This window comes from Humulus lupulus, chromosome 7, assembly GCF_963169125.1.
Source record: "Humulus lupulus chromosome 7, drHumLupu1.1, whole genome shotgun sequence".
NCBI classification, from domain to species: domain Eukaryota; kingdom Viridiplantae; phylum Streptophyta; class Magnoliopsida; order Rosales; family Cannabaceae; genus Humulus; species Humulus lupulus.
Genome location: NC_084799.1, coordinates 196358550 through 196381871, shown reverse-complemented (window position 1 = coordinate 196381871; position 23322 = coordinate 196358550). Strand labels below are relative to the sequence as shown.

The 23322-nt window shown below is 31.7% G+C and overlaps 1 protein-coding gene across 4 annotated transcripts; it reads left to right on the top strand.

Moving 5' to 3' along the window:
- The first annotated feature begins 14877 nt into the window (after window positions 1–14877).
- On the top strand, window positions 14878–21831 carry LOC133789062 (disease resistance protein RPS2-like). 4 transcript variants are annotated; one of them, XM_062226776.1, is made up of 6 exons: window positions 14878–15210; window positions 15292–15600; window positions 15688–18487; window positions 18950–19447; window positions 19708–20115; window positions 21428–21831. In XM_062226776.1, exons 3-6 carry the CDS (start codon window positions 15701–15703, stop codon window positions 21806–21808), a joined length of 4074 nt encoding a protein of 1357 aa, XP_062082760.1. In that variant the 5' UTR covers window positions 14878–15210; window positions 15292–15600; window positions 15688–15700; the 3' UTR covers window positions 21809–21831. The 4 variants fall into 4 exon arrangements, with proteins under 4 accessions (XP_062082760.1, XP_062082761.1, XP_062082763.1 ...); XM_062226777.1 differs by having other exon boundaries at window positions 15680–18487; XM_062226779.1 differs by having other exon boundaries at window positions 15804–18487; window positions 21428–21829.
- Window positions 21832–23322: the final 1491 nt, after the last annotated feature.

Sequence of the window (23322 nt, the reverse complement as noted above, 5' to 3'; positions counted from 1 at the left end):
ATTGCTTTTCCAGTTTGTTCATCAAACTCTTCTTTCAAATGACTAACTTTTTTGGTGGCCAGCTCCTTCTCGATATTGGCACCGTATTAAGCTCCCATGCCTCTCTTGGAGCCACCACCTATGTCATTACTTGGTTCGGCCATTCTACATTGAAATATTCATTAATTAACTAATTCAAATTATGTATGTCTGTTGTTTTTTGTTATAAAATTAACATTTATTCATTATGGTATTTCCAAACCTACCCTATTCCGACCTAGTGGATCCCTTGGAGATAGTAAGGAGTCATGTACTTCTCCTCATTTTTTTAAAAATGTTTCTCAAACATTTTAAAAAAATGAGGAACAGTACATGAATACATTGGCTATCCCCAAGGCATCCACTAGGTGCATCACTATTATTTTTTGTTATAAAATTAATATTTTATTACTTATTGTCTTTCCCAACTTACCCTATTCCGACCTAGTGGATCCCTTGGAGATAGTAAGCAGTCATGTAGTAATTCTCATTTCTTCAAGATGTTTCTCAAACATCTTGAAAAAATGAGAACCACTACATGAATACATTAATTATCCCCAAGGCATCCACTAGGTGCATCACTATTGTTTTTTGTTATAAAATTAACATTTTATTACTTATTGTCTTTCCCAACCTACCATATTCCGACCTAGTGGATCCCTTGGAGATAGTAAGCAAACATGTGCGAATACCCATTTTTTCAAGATGTTTCTCAAACATCTTGAAAAAATGAGTACCAATACATGAATACATTGACTATCCCCAAGGCATCCACTAGGTGCATCACTATTGTTTTTTGTTATTAGATTAACATTTTATTACTTATTGTTTTTCCCAACCTACCTTATTCCGACCTAGTAGATCCCTTGGCGATAGTAAGCAGACATGTGCGACTACCCATTTTTTCAAGATGTTTCTTAAACATCTTGAAAAAATGAGTATCAGTACATGAATACATTGACTATCCCCAAAGCATCCACTAAGTGTATCACTATTGTTTTTTGTTATTGAATTAACATTTTATTACTTATTGTCTTTCCCAACCTACCCTATTCCGACCTAGTAGATCCCTTGGAGATAGTAAGCAGACATGTGCGACTACCCATTTTTTCAAAATATTTCATCAAATATCTTGAAAAAATGAGTACCAGTACATGAATACATTGACTATCCCTAAGGCATCCAATAGGTGCGTGTGTACCTATATCTAATACTATCATTAATTAATGATAATAAATAAAGTTTTCATTGAATTAAATAAAAAGTTACATACACTTGTTTAAATTACATATCACTGTCCTCATCATCACTAACTACAACATCATTTCGAACATCACTATCACTATCACTATCGACTAGAACATTATCGTCATCCTCATCTTCTTCATACTCGGCCAACGTGTCGTCTTCAAATTCAACTTCATCATCGACAACAAATTCATCTGAACCTTCGCCAGCCAAATCATCGACGTTGTACACTTCAGTGGCATTGACATCAACCCGATCATACTGAAGATTATCAAAAATTGGAAGTTCTACCCACAACTGAAATGAAGAAGAATTAACTTCTTGCAATATTGGCATATCATTTGTGGTCTCAGTATCATCAACATCAGAATTTGAGAAATCTCATACATTCCTCGGAATGTATTCATTAACGAGCCTCCAATCATCCCCATTTTTCACATCTCGAAGATAATACACCAACTTCGCTTGAGATGCGAGAACGAAAGGATCATCTTTATAACATTCTTCCTTCACATATACGCTCGTAAAATTGGATTCCACTTTAATTCTACTTGTATTGAACCATCTACACTTGAATAGGACAACACTGTAACCCATCAAGTAGGACAACTCAATTACTTCTTCCAAAACTCCATTGTAGTTCACTCCTTCCTCACTTGGCACCATTACACCGCAATTTTGTGTTTTAAGCTTCATATCACGACCACGAGTCACAAATTTCACACCATTCACTATCATCCCTGGATATGAGTACACGGTGCCGCTTGATTTGTTTGCGAGAGCATACAATTCATTATTCACTTCAGTAGGTGTTGACTCATGCAAACCGTTCACCTATCAACATTAACATTGAAAGTTAGTTTTGGATTGATTAAGTGGGGTTTCGGAAAAGAATTGACTAATATACATACTCTTTCTTTGAACCACTGAGGAAAATCAGTTTCTTGTTGAACTTCAAGATTCGAGCCCCCCCGTCTTCTTAATTCATCCATATGCTCACTACAAATGGACAACAATATTATGATTTTGGCATTTACTCGGTATATAAACCAAACATCATTATTGAAAAAAGACTAGAAAACACACCTAAGGTACTCCTTAATTTCGGCACAATTGTTCAAGATATACCACTCAGCCTTTTGCTTTAACTGCGGATTGAGGAGCATACTTGATTTCTTACCAAATGGACGACCAACAGCCTTATAAATAGAATATTCCCGATTTGGTTGGGATTCAACGCGATCGTCATTCCTCTCAGGTCGATTGAATCAAGTCTCAACCCCCCGAAGGTACATTGAGCAAAAGGTTAAGGCCTCGTTCACCACGTAAGCTTCTGCGATTGAACCTTCCGGACGTGCACGATTTCTTACATACTGTTTATAAACTGCCATCGAACGTTCAATGGGATACATCCACCTAAAGTGCACAGGACCGCCAAGAATTGCCTCTTTCGGAAGATGCAAAACCAAATGCACCATAATGTCAAAAAATGCTGGAGGAAATATCATTTCCAACTTGCATAAAATGGTGATAATGTCTATCTCCATTTTCTCAAGGTCTTTCACATTCAAAGTTCGTGCACAAAGTTTTTTGAAAAAACCGCACAACTCAATAATTGGCTTCCGAACTTCAGGAACCAAAAACGACCTAATTGCGGCAGGCAACAACTGCTGAAACAACACGTGGCAATCGTGTGATTTTAGCTCAGTTATCTTGCCATCATTGACATTGACATTGACATTCTTCGAAAGGTTTGCAGCAAAACCGTCCGGGAATTCAACTAACTTCACAAATTCACAGAAAACTCGACGCTCCGGGACACTGAGGGTGTAACTGGCATGCGGTTTCTTCCACTTGTTTCCCTCTTTGCGGAGGTGGAGTTTTCCCCTAATTTTCATGTCTGCTAGATCAAGTCTTGCCTTGTCAGTGTCTTTAGATTTTCCCTCTAAGTTCAACAAAGTTCCCAAGACACTGTCGCAAACACTCTTCTCTATGTGCATTACGTCCAAGTTATGCCTCAACAATAACTTCTTCCAATAATCATGCTCGAAAAATATGCTGTTCTTCGACCAATTAAGTTCAATCGGAGCCCTTTTGCATTTCACACCACCAAATTCTTTGTGTTTCCCAGGATGTCTAATCAGTAAATTCTCTAATTGCTTCAACACATCATCACCGGAGTAATCTTTTGGTGGTGGCCTGAGTTCCTTGTTACCGTCGAATAATGCTCGTTTGCTCCTCCATTCATGATCCATATCAAGAAACCTCCTATGGCCAATGTATGCAATTTTACTTCTAATCCCTACAGAGGGAGTTTCTTCATTGCATGTGGGACACGCCTTGTACCCTTTTGTGCTCCACCCAGACATCATAGCATAAGCTGGGTAGTTGTTAATGGTCCACAAGATTGCTGCACGCATATTGAACAAGGTGCTATTGTATGCATCTCGTGTCTCGACACCATTCACCCATAACTCCTTCAACTCATCAAGCAAAGGTCTCATATAGGCATCAATATCTTTTCCAGGTGAAGAAGGACCTGGAATTAGAATAGACAACATTAATGACTGTGGTTTCATGCACTTCCATGGCGACAAGTTGTATGGGACAAGTATCACAGGCCACATGCTGTAAGAGTTGCTCATGTTCCCAAAAGGATTAAAACCATCTGTAGCCAACCCAAGCCTAAAATTTCGAGATTCGGCTGCGAAAGATGGGTACAACTCATCAAGGTGCTTCCACGCCTTACTGTCAGCGGGGTGCCTCATCACACCATCTTCCCTTGGCCTTTTAAAATAGTGCCATCTCATATCCTCTGCAGTATATCTGGAACTGTACAGCCTTTTCAATCTCGGCGTCAACGGAAAGTACCGCATGACCTTATGGACCACTTTCTTCCCCTTCCCATGATTATCTTGCCAGCGACACTCACCACAAACCGGACAGAATTCCAAATTCGCATTCTCCTTCCAAAACAGTGCACAGTCATGCTTGCAAGCATCAATGGACTCATATCCCAATCCAATACTCCGCAACTTTGCCTTCGCCTCATAGTTAGACTTAGGTAAAATTGTTCCGTCTGGCATAGCGTCGACTAACAATTCCAGCAAACCATCAAAGTAATGATTGTTGCACTTGTTAATAACTTTCAGATGCATCAGCTTCACCAAGAAGTTCAACGCGGAATACTTTCGGCAACCCGGGTACAGTTCACTTGACATCTCCTTAAATAAATTGTCATACTTGTCGCGATGTTGAGGATCATCTTGGGGAGGATCATTATAGTTTCCAGCGGGAACATCATCTTCAGCATAAACATCCTCCAGGATATCCGCTATCTCATCTCTATCATGAACTCGTACCACAGCTGGTGGCGACGGCAGCGCCTCTCCATGGTCATGCCACACTTTGTAGGACTGTACGATGCCATTGTTGAATAAATGCATCGAAATTGCTTTTATAGGCTGGAACATAACATTCCCACATTTCTTGCACGGACAGCGAACCAAACCCCGATCGTTCAATTGATTTTTGGCGATATCGAAGAACTCCTTAACACCATTTCTATACTCCAGAAACCAACGATTCCTCGCACTCATCCAGCTCATGTCGCTCGCCATCTTTAAGCGAAATAATTAAGAAAATATTAATAATTGTCTTAAAATGAGGGAAATGATAGTCAAAGTATTTCATGACTGTTTGTCTCCCTAATTATCACTAACTGATAATAATATCCTATCTCTGGCAAAAATAATTATTTATAGGGATATTTGCGGCTAAATTACTCAAACTTACAACTTACTAACACGTAAATGACACGTGGCACCACATGATTGGTACACATTATTATTATTATTTTAAATAATTTTTCATAAAAAAATCATTTTATGTTTTTCATTTTAAAAAAAAATTCCAATTTATTGTTTTTCAATTTAAAAGTAACGAAAAATAATTTTTTCTCATTTTAAAAAAAAATCAAATTTGTTGCTTTTAATCAATTATTTAAGATTAAGTAAAAAAAATATTTAATCTTAAATTATTGCTTGGATTTTAAACAAAATTACTTAATCTTTAATTGAAAAAAAGTAGACAAAATGATAAATAGGAAGATTTTAATAATAATAATAATAATAATAATAATAATAATAAATTAAAAAATTTGAGGATATTAACAATAAAAAATTAAATTTTAAAAAAAATGTATTTTCATACTTAATCTTAAATTGAAAAAAAATTTGAATTTTTTTTAAAAAAAATGTAAATTTTATTTTTTGTTAAATTAAAAATTATTTTAAGAATAATAACAATGTGGACCAATCATGTAGTGCCACGTGTCCTTTGACTAGTCTACTTTAACATTTATTTATTTATTAATTTTAATTTAAAATTAATTTAATTATACATTAATTTCATTTTGTAATTTTTTATTAAATTCTTCAATTTGTATTGGATTATTTACTTAATCAATAACAATTTTATTATATTTATATTTTTAACTTTTTCAATTACAAAACATCTCATATTAATGTTAAAATTAATTATTAATTATTATGATTGGTAATTTTATTTTATTTAAATTATAGTTAAAAATTATTTTTTTGATGAATTTTTAATTATACTTAAATTTTTATTTAATTAATTATTAAACTTTTATTAATTTTACTAACTCCAACAAAATTTGGGCAGCATAACGACTATATTTCAAACTATCCCAAAAATTGAAAAACCTACAAATTAAACACATATATAACCAGAATATTCCCAGAGCAATATACAAAATATTCTCATAGTATGCACAACATAAACCAAGATTAATAACATATATCAAATCTTTTTATATCAGTAACATCAAAACAATTTATTTAGTCAATATTTATAAACAAATAATATTTAATATAAAAAAATATAATATATATTTTTTTAATATACATAATCTAATCTATTTTTTAATATACATATTAAGCATTAAAATTAAAAAATATACATACTCAAATCAGTTTTTTTTTAATAAATACTAAAATCATATTTTTTTTTCATTATTAATCTCATTTTTCTAAAACTACACATATTTATTTGTTTTTTTTTAACAGAAAAATATAATTATAATACCAAATATCACACACATACATATATATTAATCAATTTTCTAAAAAAAATTTAACATTAAATAAACATATGTACACACATTTACATATATACATAAACAAACATATATACATATATAAAAAAAAAGACAAATTTAAATATGCATATATATATATATATCCGGACATATAAATATATACATATATATAAAATGATATATATAAATTGATATATACATATATATATATAATCAGATATAAATATATATATAAACCGAAATAAATATATATAAACATAAATAAATATATATATATATATAAACTAACATTTGGAGTTGTTCCACCGAGAGATTGGAGCTATAACGCACACCTGTTTATAGGGAGAGAATAACAAAAAAAAATATAATTACAAAACGAAATATAGAGAAAAAAATCTAAAAATGTTAAAAAATTTCTCATTTGATTTACTAACCTTGAGAGAGAAGCTTCACTATATGAGTTGAGCCACGGTGAGATTATGGCTCACGGGGTAGTCGGAGAAATTAACACAAAGGAGAGAGAGAGAGAGAAGCTTTTTTTTTTTTCCTGAAAAACAAAACTGAAATGGGGAAGAAGGAGGCTATGACGGGTCTAATATCGTTATGACTTTTGCCGGCACGTTTCGTTGCGTCGGCAAAAGTCTAAAAATGCTCCGACAAAAGGATTTATTAAACCCTGCCACAAAACGTCGTCGTTTTACTTAGTACAACTTTTGCCGGCGCAACGAAACGCGCCGGCAAAAGTATACTCACTTACTTTCTTGAAAACGTGCAAAAAATTAAAAAAAACACGGTTAACTTTTGCCGGCGCGTTAGGTGAAATGCGCCGACAAAAGTCTATGGGTTTTTATTTGAAAACTGATGGCACTTTTGCCGGCGCAATTCGGGGTTGCGCCGGCAAAGGTCCTGTCCTTTTTAAAACCCGAGCACTTTTGCCGGCGCATCCCCGAATTGCGCCGGCAAAAGTCACTTTTGCTGGAGCATAATTGCGGCGGCAAAAGTGTTTGGTTTTGCCGGCGCAATTCACCAATTGCGCTGGTGAAAGTGGTTTTTGCCGGCGCAATTCCGAATTGCGCCGGTAAAAAGCTCGTTTCTTGAAGTGTATAGAACACTCTTATCTCGTAAAAAAAAATGAGAAAAATAAGAATTTGAACAGGCTTGTAAGCTCTTCTCCTTTTGTTTTTTCCGATTCACCAAGTTGATCTTTGAGTGCCACTATACAGAATTTACATTAATTATATGTTAAATTAACCAAAATTAAATTAGCATAAATATTTTTTCAACACTTTTTTTTGTGTCATATAAAATATTTTGCATGACACGAAAAATTGCACAAACCCTATTATCTCGGCTCATGCAATAAGTCTTTATTAGGTCACCTAAGGAAAATTTAGTATTCATTTTATAGTTTCTCCCTAGGCTGCTCAAGAGCTTGAGATGACTTTTGAGTGTGATCATATAGTAAGCATGGAGTAAAGAGTTGGCATTAATTATAAGAATTAAATTTATCTAATTTATTTTAGAGAAATTAGTGAAAATGATCTATTTTTTTAAGTGATTTTGTACTCTAGCCTACTTTTAATAATTTTTTACAAAATAACATCTGTCTAACATTTGACTAGTTATTGCGTTTTACTGAACGAGCGATTAAAGCTGTTATTTTCTCCCAGAGGGAAGCCAAAGCCTTAGGCTGCGACATGGTCTTTACTCAGCATCTTTTGTTGGGTTTGATCGCCGAGGACGGTGGAAATGGCTTTCTTGGATCAGGCATCACCATGGACCAGGCCCGTAATGCCATTCGCACTATCTGGCATCACAAAATTCCTCCGCAATCAGATCCCAGTTTCAGTTCTTCTGTTCAAATCCCCTTTTCCATTAGCACCAAACGCGTTCTTGAGGCTGTCGTTGACTATTCCAGAGCGAGGGGTCACAATTTCATTGCCCCCCTGAGCACATCGCCACCGCCATCGCCCTGTTTACTTCCCATGATGGCAGCGCTGCTCGGGTCCTCCAAAGGTAATTTATGTATCTAGTTCCATTGCATAGAAATTAAAGTTTGGTTGACTCTTCAATTTAGTTTTTTGAATACTCACTCATATGAGAATTCTTGGTTAAAAATGGAACGGCGTGGCCCTGTGGCTCACGAATATGGTGGAACATATCTGTTGTTGTTTTCATTTTTTGGATTATATTCTTAGACCAAGTTTCGATTCATCTTCAACCAAGGTAATTAGTTATTCTCTACGTGTTTGTTGTTATGTATATATAGGAATAAAGTATCTACAGAGAATGAGTTATCTATGAATGTAATACTTGTTCTTCTTTTCATATTTTTGTTTGTTTTTGAAGGTTGTTAATTTGACTTGTTGTTCTTTCCTGGTTTGAGTACAAAATTTGATTCTTTGTTTTATTCAATCGAAATTTATGTATGATTACAATAAATTGATTTAAATTTAGTCCTGTACAATTTTTAGGTAATTTATCATTATGTGTTAAGAATTTTGACTCTCTTTCTTTCTCCATCATTATGTGTTAAGTATTTTTATGAATTATATAAATGTTATCTTTTTATTTCCCTATTTGTATGGGCTCCTTTTTTTTAATAATTTTTATATTTTAAACTATTAATTGATTTCTTTTGGAGGTATTTATTATAGTTATTAATAAAATATCTGTATTTTTTTGGGTTTGTAACCTCCAATTAGTTTAACAGTTTAATTGAGATTATTATGCTATGTATTTATTTATAATTTAATTTGATTTTTTCACTGAATTTAAAAAAAACGTTTTAATGTGATATTAAAATTACAAGTTTTATTTATTTATTACTAACTAACATATTATCTTTTAATTTCAACAAGAGAGCCCCTATAGCCAAGTGCAATATACAAGATCGACTGTCCGTTGTCTTATTTTCTTTGGTGTGTTGTTGATGTTAGATTTCTTGGTAGACTAGATCTATGGTGATTTCTCATTGGAATTCGAACTATGGGAGATGACAGATGTGTGAAATTCTGTAAATTAGTAAGGTTTGGTGTGGATTTATCATTTAATTAGATATATTATTTTGTTTTCTTGCTACTTGAGTTCAATGTAATCAATTTTGACTTATCATATCTTTCATAGAATTAATTGTAATCGTATAATTGTTTATAATTTTTTTCTAATAATAAATGTCATTTATTTTATAACATTTATTACTTTTTTAATATTAATTCGTTTTTTCTACTGAGAAATTTTAATTCAATAGTTGAAATTTTCCATTTATTACAATTAATATGGTTAACTATTTGAGATATTTTTCCAATTTTAGTTGAAAACCTATAATATGGAAATTAAATAAATTTTATAATTAAAATTTTAATTGCTCCTATATATTAATTAAATGGTAAAATATAATTAAAATTATTTTAACCTATTAATATTTTATTACAATATTTTGTTTTTATATTTGGAAGTTAAATTGCATTTTATAATTAACCTAATATTGTTTTATCATTTTTATTTTTAAGAGTGATTGTTTTATAATTATATTTTCTGTAGTTTCTTGATTTCAATTATATAGGTACGATGCACAAGAATCATAGTTTTTCTCTTGGATATTGTTAAAGCCAAAAAGTATGTATCTCCTTAAGTCCTAAATTGAGTATATGCTATCTCTCACATATCTTGTGCCTCTTAGGCTTATTTTTTGTGTTTGTTTGTAGGTTTTATTGTGCCTATTTGTATGCTTGTTTTTTGTGCCTGTTTGTAAGCTTGTTTTTTGTGCTTGTTTGTAGGCTTGTTGTGCCTTGATTGTAGGCTGGATGAATTGGTAGTCAACACACAAAATGGACTATTATAAAACTGTAATCAGGTTGCTAGTGGCTTTCTTAAATTTACTTTGGGTCAAAATGAATTTTAGCTATCTTAATTGATTATTTTTAATTATTGGATGTGGATATTTTGTTACTTTATTACTCTCAATCTCACTAGACAAAATTAATGGGGTCTAACCAAATAGTAGCCTTTGTTTAGACCCTAAACTTAAAACTAATTTTATTTCTAAAATTTGAATCGAGGAAAAACCAAATGATGAAACTTTGGCTTGATTTCCTATATTTTAAAAGATTTTCTTTTATTTTACTTTTAAGAAGTTACTTATATTTGTTGGTTTGTGTTGCAAGTTTACTTATCAACTTTTCTATGCTCAAGATTTGATATTCTTCTTGCGGCAATTTATTTGATTTTTCTTCAATTGATTTTGGTTTAAAACAATAGTTCTACCTAATAAATTATCTGAGTATTAGTTATTTTGATATGAATTTTTTTTTGTCTAATTTCCAAAAGTATATTTGCATACTCTTTGGCTAGACAATGAGTTTTGTTGGCTAGAGGAAATCCATCATCCAAGTTGTACTTCCTATATTATGCATTCTGAATAAAATAAATTTATTCCCCACAAAAAAAAAAAATTGACTAGTTGTTTAAATTTTTCGATTATCTGTCTAAATTTTTGACTAGTTGTCTAAATTATGAAAGACAATCTTGCAAATAATTATTAAAACTAAGCTAGAGTACAAAATCACTTTAAAAAATAGATCATTTTGACAAAACTATCTAGGTTCATGATCATTTTTGCTCAACAATCCTTTGGACATGCAAGGAGAGGACGAGAGGACACAACTTAGAAAGAAAAGAAGGCTTCATGAAAACTTCATCAACATATGAATATTTATAAATATAAATAGGAAAGATATAATTCATATGTGAGTTATATAGTTTCTTCATACTTTTTTTTTTCACAAAGAACAGATTAGAGGATGAATATTACCCTCCATTTATATATATATATATATAATAGGAAAGAGTAACCAAAATTATATAAAGAGAAAAAATAAAAGTTAGAGTAATAACAAAAATAGTATGATAAATAAATAAATAAATAAAAAAGCATAATAAAAAAAAAGAGTGACGAAAATATATATATATATATATATATAACAAATTTTTGAACTCTTTTGTTCTAATATTTATTATATTATAATATTATTACATAAAAAAAATAATAAAATGAGAAAAGCATAAAACTAAATAAATATAAGACAAAAAAATGATTAAAAAATAAAATTTAAGTATACACAGTTGGTAATCATTTCTCCTATGCATTAGATTTGATAAGTTTTATATAGGTTGAGAATACAAAGATTTGCCAAAAATTGACTATTCAGGAATCAATCAGGCTTATTATATATAGAAAAATATATTAATTTATATATATATAATTACTACTTAATTAATTACATAATATGAAATAGGAGTTTTAATTATTAACCGTGTTATGTATTATCATAAATTAATAAAATGATTTTTTTTCCAAGTAAATTAATAGAATGTTGAAAATATCTGAAATAAATAATAATTTATTTATATAATTTTTTTTAACTGAATTTATTTATAAATAATAATTGTATATGATGGATATTTTACAAAAAGACAAAAGAGTAGTGACCTCTCAACTGTGAATTTTGAGTTCATCTTCTTCACTAGGAAATTTCCCCATTTGGGCTACATAGAGACAACTTTAAAAAAATTAAAAGTTGTTTTCTGCAAAATTTATCCAATAATAATATTTGATAAACAGTTAATAAACAACTTATTAAAAAAATTATACAGAAGCTAAAACAAGAAAAACCCAAATTTTAACTTTTTTTTTAAATAGTTTTTTTGAATAAACTTTGCAATAAATTTATTTATTATATAATACTAAAAAATATTTAAAATAAATTAATATTATAATAAAATAAATAATATTTAATTCTTAAATATTTTTTTGTTCAAAATATATTTTTATAATTTATATATATACACAATAATATATATTATATTATATAATATACTATAATATTTTTATTTATAATCACTTTATTAATTTATTATCAAAAATATATTTAATTCAAACATGTGTATTTGTTTTAATAAAATAAAATAACTACGACACATTGTTATGACATTTCTAACTCAAAACATTTTAGAATATGCAATTTATCAAACATTCAGCAATTTTTCACCACATCACAATTACAACTATTTTTCTCAATAACTGATTTTCTCTACCACGCAAGTGTACCAAACTAGCCCAAAATATTGTTAGACTTTTCTAAGTATATATCTTAAACAGTAATAAAAATATAATCTTGAAAGCACCTATTCAAGTATAGATATATTAATTTACACTTTCAATCCAAAACTAACAGAGATGATTTCTCCCAAGTTTCTTTTGTTTTTTATTTCTAGATCTCTTCAGTAAAATACTAATATATATATTTATATATTCTTCATACCTTTTTTTTTCACAAAGAACAAAGTAGAGGATGAAAAGTGGCAATTAATGGCCAAACTACGAATGGTCCACTGAGCACCATTATTGCAAAAAGACAATTTGACTAGTTGCCAATGCCCTTCACTCTCTTTACTTTTCTTTTCCACTTTATTCTCTCTCTCACTTGGAATTCCGAGAAAATAGAAATAGAATTGAATAAATTTTAGAGCCTAACATTATCTTTTCGAGACTCGATATATAGAATTCAATTCTTCATTTTTCTTAGTATTAAGAGACTCCAACATTCTACAGACACTCAAAAAAACATTTTTTTATCGATAGTGTTTTGGTACTTTTGTAATGCAATTATTAAACTTAATTTTTTTAGTTAAAATAATACTTTTTCGATGCAAAATTGATGATGTTTCGATGATTTTGCGATGCAATAATGAAAACTTGATATTTAACCAAAACGATGATTTTTCGATGCAATTTCATGCTCCGCACTGAAATTTGATGAAAACTTTTGAGGTTTATATTTTTTCACTCAAATGTCTGTTTCAGATGATTTTTTTTATATATATTTTGGTATTTTTTCGAGATCTACAAAATTGGAATGAGAGAGAGAGATAGAGTTTGGACTTAGAGAAAATAAGTGTTTGAATGTTAGGGATATTTTTGTCAAAATAATTGAAATTGTCATATATTTGTGATAGTAACTTATGTTAACATATTCAAAAAAATTCACTAAGTTATTATGCATAGAACATGAAATTTCCATGTGTGTATGTACTGATAAAATAATGATAAATTTTAAAAATAGAATTAAAGATATGTGAAAAAAATTAAAAAAATTGATATAGTGGTTTAGAGAGATTTGATAAATTTAAAAATATGTTAAAATAAAAAAAATATATAGTGGTTCAGAGTAATTTTAAAGTGTCATGTCAATTTATTGGAGCTCTTCATTATATAAAGATCTAGATTCTCAACTCAACACAACTCATAAAGAATGCCTGTGAGTGACGAACCTCGTCACAAGAGTAATCAACTTATAATTGTATAAATAAATATTATATTATAGGAAAATTCTAAGGTGCACCCTTTTTCTGTTTTTTATACTAGAATGATTTTCGGCGTAATTTTTTTTTATGATCGTGTATATTGTAGTTATTTAGAGTATCCTGCAAATTTTTAAGAAATTTTGAATAATTTACAATATCAAAAATATAGTTCAAATATGTTATCTTTCACGAGTATAAGAAAAAGCAGTCGCGAGTGCAACTGACTATTTGAACATTGTTTTCAGCACTGCAAACTATTGAAAAAAAATTAAAAAATTTACAAGATATTCTAAATAATTAAAATATATAGTCATCAATTTTTTTTCCCGAAAATCATCCCGGTATCAAAAAATCAAGAGGGGGTGAAAGGTTATGCCAATTCTTGAGAGATGCACCCACTACAAAAACAAGGTCTATACCGAGAACAAATGTCGTCGGCATAAGCCTGAATGTTCTCGGTATAGCCTCTACCGAGAACATGTTTTCGTCAGTAAGTCATCGGTACAGTCGCGTCGGTAGAGGAAAACTTCTACCGACGACATTCAATATGTTCTCGGTATAGGTTTTGCCGAGGACACGTCGTCGGCAGAGAGTGGACAATATCCTCGGCACACCCAACCCAAATTTTTTATATGGATAGGCTATACCGATGACAATGTCCTCGGTATAGAATTAACCAATAATTTTTTTTTTATATTTGTAATATTTATTCACTTATTTATTTAATTAATTTGAATTAAATACAAAATAATAAAATTAAATTAAAACACTAATATTAAACATATAAATAAAAACATAAAAATATACTTAATCAAAATAAAAATATGAAAATATAATAGTCCACTTGGGTACCCTAGAATTACCCTATTCTATATTATGTTACGACTAAATAGAAAAAAGGTAAGCCAACAACTTTTTTTATTTGGTCCTGCCAACTAAAAAAATGAAGACACGGTATATTTTGAATTTTTATTTATTTAAATTATGGTGATACATGTCATTTTTTCTAAAAAAATATTCCGAATATTTTGAATTATAATTAAATTTATAGTGTAATTTCCTCTAAAAAAGAATAAGAGACATCAATTATTGAAGATAGTGAGTTTTCTTGCACAGTTTACATCAACTGTGTTATTGTCTATTCCTCTTCTTCACTTTCTCTACTTTTCTTCTAACTTTACTCTCTCTCTCTCTCGCTCTCACCTGAAATTCTGAGTTCACTCACCAGATTTCCACTTTCATCTTCTCATTGCATTTGAGTCTTCAAATTTTTATTTTTTTTAAATCTACTTTTTCTTCAAGCAGCATATTACCCACTTTGAATTAATATTAAAAAAAAAAATCTAATCTTTCTTCAAGCAGCATATTACCCACTTTGAATTGATATTAAAAAAAAGTGTTATCTCATTATTAAGCTTCGATTCCCAGTGGTCAGCAACATCTATAAAAGAGTTCAGGTAAGTTTTGTTAAAATATTTTATATTTACAAAGTTTTATAATGTATTTTTAATATTTTGCCTTATTATTACCTTTTGTAGAAACTCAAAAGAAATTTGGGATTCTACCCTCATCTTCTCAAGTGCTGTACTTAATTGTCTCTTTTTTGTCCTTTGTTTTCTATGTTATGAAAAAAAATATATATAAAAAGAAAAGCTCATGTACTTTCTTCTGTCTTTAGTTTTCTCTTGTGCTCTGTTCATTCACAAAATTCCTCCTTTAAGCGTGTAATTTCCACAAAATTGATTTCTGGACTACTTTACAAACATTTCTGAAGAAAAAAGGGATACATACAATTGGCCTAGCTATTGATCTCTCTACTTACAATATCCATAATAAAAGGCGATTAGGTAAATGCATTGCTGCCTATCCTTAAAATATTTGTATTGTTATATAACTTGCTCTTGTATTTAAATTTAACTCCACTAGTAAACCAGGAGAGAATCAAGCATGGATTTTTCCATTTCAATTGCAACTTCAATTGTGGCAAAGATTGCCGAGTATACAGTGGCACCAGTCGGTCAACAGTTGAGTTATCTATTTTGCTATGCAGGGAACGTAGACAACCTCAAAACTCAAATGCAAGAGTTGAAGAATGCCAGGGATAGATTACAACATCGTGTTGAGGAAGCCAGAAATAATTGTCAAGAAATTGAAGCTGATGTTCAACGCTGGCTGAGCAGCGTTCGTCAGATCTCTGAAGAGGCTGAGAAATTTCTTAACCATGAAGGCCATGCAAAGGCTGTGTGCTCATGTGGATCCCTCCCGCATTTGGTGAGGCGGCACCAACTGAGTAGGACAGCAAAGAAGATGTCATTCGATGTATGTGCAGCCTCTGAAAAAAGCAAATTTGATACGATTTCTTATCTTCCTCCACTGGAAAGCTCCTTTGCAATAACCAAAGGCTACGAGACTTTTGATTCAAGGAGGGAACTTCTGGAGGGCATAATGGCAGCTGTGGGAGATGCTAATAGGAGCAGGATAGGCTTGTATGGCATGGGTGGAATTGGCAAAACTATGCTTGCCAAAGAAATTGCTAAGAGAGCAGAGGAGTTATTTAGCAAGGTGGTTGTGACAACTATTTCACAAACACCTAATACGAAAGTGATTCAACAAGATATTGCTGAAAAGCTCCAGCTAGATTTTGGGCAAACACAAAGTATGGACGTACGAGCTGATCTACTTCGAACGAGATTGAAGCGGGAAAACAAGATTCTATTAATTCTCGACGACATTTGGAAGGAACTCGATCTAGAAGCTATTGGAATCCATGATGAGTGCAAGATGCTACTAACCTCTAGAGATCGATATGTTTTACACAACTTCATGGGTATTGCTGAGAGTAATATTTTCTTAATTAAGACTTTAGATTCAAGTGAAGCTGCAAGTTTGTTTAAAAAAGTCATTGGAGAAGGAGTTGAAAATGATGATTTTATTTCCTTGGCCCATGAGATCGTTAGGGAATGTGCAGGCTTACCAATTGCCATTGTAACAGTGGCACGTGCTTTGAAAAGCAGAATGGACTCATGCACATGGGAGGATGCGTTACAACGACTACGAAAGTCTAACTTTACAGTAATGAGGGGAATGCATGAGAAAGTTTACTTAAGTATCAAGTTGAGTTATGATTTTCTTGGAAGAAATGAGGAGGCCAAATCATTGTTATTGCTTTGTGCTTTACATAAAGAAGATGAAGAAATAAAAGTCGAGAACCTAGTTAGATACTATGTGGGTTGGCGATTGCTTCGATGCGTCAAAACAGTAAAAGAAGCAAGAAACAGGGTGATTTCATTAGTGAATGAGTTGAAACTTCATTGTCTGTTGCTGGATGGTAGAAGTGAAGATTATGTGAAGATGCACGATGTTGTTCGTGATGTTTGCATTAAAATAGCATCAGAAGAAGATGAGCATAAAATGAATAACATTACTAGTGTGGAGGAATTTTCTAGTCATGAAAGATATAAAGAGTCTAAAGCAATTTCCTTACTTGACTATGATGATTTTGGTAAGGTTCTTGAAAAATTAGAATGTCCAAGGGCAAAATTACTTCTTTTGTCTAGCTGGTCTCTAAATTCAATTCCAAACGACTTTTTTGAACAAACAAGGGAGCTTGAAGCTTTGGGTATGAATGGTGCAAGTATACAATCATTACCGACATCCTTTCATTCCCTTCAAAATCTCCAAACATTATGTCTAAGTAATTCCGATCTACAAGACGTTTCTATCATTGGGGACTTGAAGAATTTAAAAGTTCTTGATCTTTTCGGGTCTTCCATAGGGCGGTTGCCAAAAAAAATAGGAGAATTATGCCATTTGCAACTGCTAGATCTACGATATTGTAATAGGTTAAAAGTCATTGAGCTGAATGTCATTTCAAAGTTGACAAAGATCGAAGAGCTATATATCCCACAAACATTTCAGGGATGGGAGACTGAAGAAGGTGGCATGAAAGAAAGAAGAAATGCAAGTCTTATTGAGATAAAGAATTTGCAACAACTAACAGTTTTATATTTAAGGGTAGAAAGTGAAAAAGTTTTACCAGAGGGGTTGCTTAGTGAAAAATTGGAGAGATACCAAATATCTATTGGAAAATTCCGCGAGTTTGATTATTATGCACATGGATCTTCAAGGTTTTTGCGCTTAAATCTCTGTCAAAGGAAAGAACAATTAAATGCCCTTGGGCTTGTACGGCTGATGAAAATGTCCGAATGTTTATCGTTAGTGAGATTAATGGATGTCAACAATTTTAATCGTGATCTCGATGGAGAGAATTTTCCTCGATTGAAGCACCTTAAGTTTCGTAATAATGATGGAGTTCAATACGTCATTGATTCTACGGACCTGATTCACTCTCATCATGCCTTTCCATGTTTGGAGTCACTAAATCTTGTAAACTTAACAAGCTTGGAAAGGATATGCCATGGTAAACTCCCAATAGGCTCATTCAAGGAATTGAGGAAGGTGGACGTGAGCAATTGTGATAGATTGAAGAATCTGTTCCCTCTGTCTATCATCAAACTACTTCATCATGTTACCGTTAGTGAGTGCGAGATGATGGAAGATATAGTGACCAGTGGGAGAGAAGATGATGAAGCTGCCCATAAGATTGATTCTTTGCAATTGCGCTCTTTGTGTCTACAATCTTTACCAAACTTTGTCCAATTCTATTGCTCCAAGCGGAAGGAAACTTGTGCATCTTCAATGATAGATTATTACAAGCCTTTATTCACGGAAACGGTACAACTCTTTTTATTATATAAGTAAACCTTAGTTATATGAGCATATAATCTATAGATAAATAATATATCCAGGATAGTTATTTTATGCCAATCTACGTAAATTATATATTTTTAAAGTGAATATACTTGTAAAGTTTGGATTCACAATCTCTAATATTATTAATTGGTTAATAAGTGCAACGTCTTTTCTTTTTATTATATATATATATATATATCTTAAATGCCAATTTAATATGGAAAGCTTTTTTTTTTTTTAATGTAATGTTTAGAAATAAAACCATATTCCTTGCAATTATAAAACAATGTATCGAATTATAATAATTAATTAGTTTCCTTTATTTAAGTAATATAAAAGTGACGAGTTGCTTGTACAAATATATACCATACACAAGAATATTTCTATTTTCTTTTTAGATATTTTGATTTCAAGTAACTTAAATTAATTTTATTACATATGCAGGTTTTATTCCCTAACTTGCAGGAATTGACTCTATGGAAAATCAGTACAGAAAATATATGTCCAGATCAACTTTCATCCGGTTCTTTTATGCAAAACTTATCAATCTTAAAAGTCGAAAGCTGTAATAGTTTAAAGTATCTATTCTCTTTTTCTCTTGCTCAAAAGCTTTTAAACTTAAAGAAATTGGAAGTTAGATATTGTATGGCAATGGAAGACATAGGAATGCCTAATAAGATACTTGGAGAAGAAGACACTCAGTTGGAAAATATTTTGTTCCATAAATTGGACTTTATTGAGCTTAATCGGCTTTTAGCTCTCCAAAGATTCTGTGCAAAAGATTCATGCATGGAATTTCCACTCCTATCAAAGCTAATAATAAATGATTGTCAAGAACTCAAGATTTTTGTTAGCTATCCAACTATTCCAATATCAGAAGTATCAGTTGACCATAGAGAAGGAAACCAATTGGTATCAACACAACCTTTCTTCAATGAAAAGGTCACTCTTTAATTTTCATTTATTGCTCAAATAACGTTTTCTTTATGTATTCATTTCTTCTTTAACCTATGAAAAAAGTTAACTGAAACTCTAAAAAAAACATGGGTGAATACTTTACTTGAGTAGCGAATACTTCTCTAGTTACGAGAAAAAAATAAACAATTGATTGTTATAGCTAATTATTTGTTTTAGTTTTTTAAATACATATTTTGAAATATTTCCGTCTCAATTAATTTATGCAATTATATATGTCTCCACAGGTTTCGCTTCCTAACTTGAAGGAACTCGAGTTTTTAAAAATGAATGTAGTAACATTATGGCTAGACCAACTTCCATCAAATTTTGACCTACAAAACTTAACAAGCTTAACAGTTGAAAGCTGCAACAAAATAAAATATTTGTTCTATTTCCCTATGGTTGAAAGGCTTGTAAACCTGAAGAAACTGAAAGTAGTTGATTGTTTGGTTGTGGAAGAAATTCTTGTAAGTAGGAAACCAGGAGAAAAAAGAATGCTGCAAGAGAATATTTTGTTCTCCAAACTAGAAACTCTTGGGCTCTCCAAACTTCCAGTTTTCAAAACATTTTGTTCAGAAGATTTTTGCATCAAAGAAATGTCAGTTGATGATGATGAAGTGAAGGTCATAGCAAAACATCTCTTCAATGGAAAGGTAAGTAATTTAGATTTTTTTTTCTCTTTTCAAATTTTTTTCATCATTATATGTAGATATTCAAAGCTTACCATTTTCAAACTTGAGACCATTTTTTTTAGGAGTTCAATGTTTAATAATGAAAAAGAGTCTAGTACTTTACCCATGCATATGCACAAAATGAAGGGAGTCCAGTAATATATGTCTTCTAACAATATATTTTGACAACTACATCATTATAAAACTATTATCTCGTATATTAAGTAACAAATATATATATATATATGAGAAAAATTATTGACAATTGTAAGGAAATAACTACAATTTTTTTATATGCAAATAAATTATAAAGCAAAAAAAGAGATTAAAACGCTATTCAATTAAAAAAAAACAATATATACTAAAGTTTAATACATTGACTAGAAAAAATGTTTTATTGTATTACCTTAGAAAAATTGAAATAATCTTTTAAGAGAAATGCTGAATGTATTTTATTTAATTGTAATCACAAAAATAAATAATAAAAGAATGTATAAAAATAATATTGCCATTTTTCGATAGTTTACCACATCCATCAAATCTTCAAAGTCCAAAATCATATTCACAATTAATATTGAGAGTTATTAAATATTTCATTTCATTTGAGGAGTTGGGGTAAATCTTACATTATGTTTACACAAAGTAATGCTCAAGCTGTGATGAGGTCATCTGAATTTATCATAGGATCTCTTTTGAAATTATTATTATTATATAAAATAGTCTATTTGAATATAATTAAAATGATAAAATCTTAATAGATTATCTTGACTCTAGTTTCTTTCACTTTAAATCAAATAACACCTAATATTCTCTGAGTCACAAATTATTACTAAATTAACTTTAATCTTTTGTTGTATGATGGTTTATTAGTTAGAAAATGGGCGGAAGAGGAAACAAAACATTGGTATTTGGCATGTCCAACATCGTATATTATGATTGGTGTAAATCAACGTCAAAACTCATATTTTAATTTAAAATAAAATATATGAGATTTAATATTGAATTGCACCACATTAAATATTGTTGGACACCTTACAATGTTCTTTAGCAATACTAAAAAAAAATATAGGTGGCAAATGATATTCAAAATACACATTATATATTCAATTCAGATCACTTGTTCCAATTATAAAAATAACCAATGCTCTCTAAGGAATTAAAATCAAACCAGCATTAGGAATTATGTAAGTATGTTTTTTATAATCCATTCCCAAAGTTAACTAGAATAAATTTTTAGAGTGCATGCGTACATAAGGAAAATATACATGTCTTATTATTCTACTTTTATTTTCAGATTGCATTCCCCAATGTAACTTCTTACATCCACAACTTAAAAGAGTTACATATTACAGAATGTAACAATTTAAAGTATCTCTTATCATCTGCCATGGCTCGATGTCTTATACAACTAAAGAAATTAAGAGTAGATGAATGTAAGATGGTGGAAGAGGTAATAGTTCCCGAGGAATCAGCTGGAAGCAAAGGAATAATATTAGAAAATCTTTTACTCCCCAAATTAGAATCTCTTCAGCTTTGGGATCTTCCAAATCTTATACAGTTTTGCGAAGGAGATTGCATTGAATGTCCATCGTTGTCTCGTCTAATAATAAAGGAGTGTCCTTGTAACGCCCCAAACCCCAGGGACCGTTACGGTGTGCCTTGTAAACAGTGCTAAACTCGCTAACCGAGTCATTTGGCAAAAATCGTGAACTAAGTATGATTAGCGGTTTAGGGATTAAAAACTTTGGTTAAGATGTAACGTTTCACTAGAACGTTTAATTTATACATTGGGATCCCGAAAATAAAGTTTCAGAGTTTATTACAGAAAATATTTACAACAGGCCGTTCTAAGCGGCAAAACAGGGTTCAACCCTAGTTCCACTTTAAACCTCGGCCGTGGCGGACGAGCAGCTGCATATGTACACGTCATCACCTAAGCTCTCCAACTCAAGGATGGTCCCGCTTCCTCTTGCCTTTACCTGCACCACGTAGCACCCGTGAGCCGAAGCCCAGCAAGAAAACACAGTATAGCATGATATAATATCAACAACGATCATAATAACCATTCAGGACTATCAGTCCAAGCAAATAGGTGACAATAGCCAAAAGTCACAATAATGAGCATCGCTCCTTCTAGCCATGTGACGATAGGGTCACCAGGGCTCAACTGATAAGTGATTCTTTCATAAGTTTGGTTAGGACAGGTGCATGGTGAATGGTCACCAACATAACCTTCCTCCCGACTCTAGAGTCGTGCAATGGACAGCATCCCTTGGCCATGTGACAACAGTCACCGGGGTCATATACCTTGGCCATAAACATCTGGTCGTAGACCAGGCAAGCGCTTATAGTTCTCATTGACCTTCCGGTCGGTCCAGCATTAATACCCCATATGAGTCATTCAATGCCAACCTCGATTAGATCTAATCTTTATTTGGCCCGGCGTTCACAACGCACTGCCACCTCTGACCCTTGGGTCGGTAAAGCACGACCAGTGCCCAGCCCGTGGTGAACTTAACTAATAAGTCACATCTTCACAGACGGATCTGACACTATTGTCGATTCTGACTAATAAGCCAGCGCCATACACAAGTAAGCCATGCCACCAAACACATATCACATGTCCAATATCCATAAACAAGGTATTTAGCATGCTTACTAACAGATGCCAGTACAAATAGGACCATGCGCAACCACAGAGGCTCAAGCTCTGAACCATATCATACCCAGTATATAAAGCATGTCCTAATCACATGTTTCTTATGCATCATGTGCAACATATTCAACAATCCAACATGCACCAACAACGGCCATGCATGTCACGTTTAATAGCCAACCAACATGCATCAAGAATAGCCATACATGTCATACATAATAATCAACCGTCATGCATCTATAATAACCACGCATGTCATGCCCAGTAGACAATCAACATGCATCATAATAGCCATGCATGTCACATATACACAGGGTGCAGTTTTCTTACCTCAAAGTCGAGCTAGAACGATTAAAAGAACGACCCTTGAGAACGATCAACTTCTAGTCCATTAGCGGTCACCTAGTCATAACCAAATATAAAACCTCATCAAAATGAGTAATTAAATACTTCCAAACCCAACCCAAGCCTCCGGAATATCAAATCCCACTCAACTAGGTAGTAGGATCGATCCTAGGCCCTTAGAGTTAAGT

Coding starts and splice junctions, on each gene's coding strand:
- LOC133789062 (XM_062226776.1), top strand. CDS start 15,701: ATGGATTTTTCCATTTCAATTGCAACTTCAATTGTGGCAAAGATTGCC. Junction 18,488..18,949: donor AGCCTTTATTCACGGAAACG/GTACAACTCTTT, acceptor TTACATATGCAG/GTTTTATTCCCTAACTTGCA. Junction 19,448..19,707: donor AACCTTTCTTCAATGAAAAG/GTCACTCTTTAA, acceptor ATGTCTCCACAG/GTTTCGCTTCCTAACTTGAA.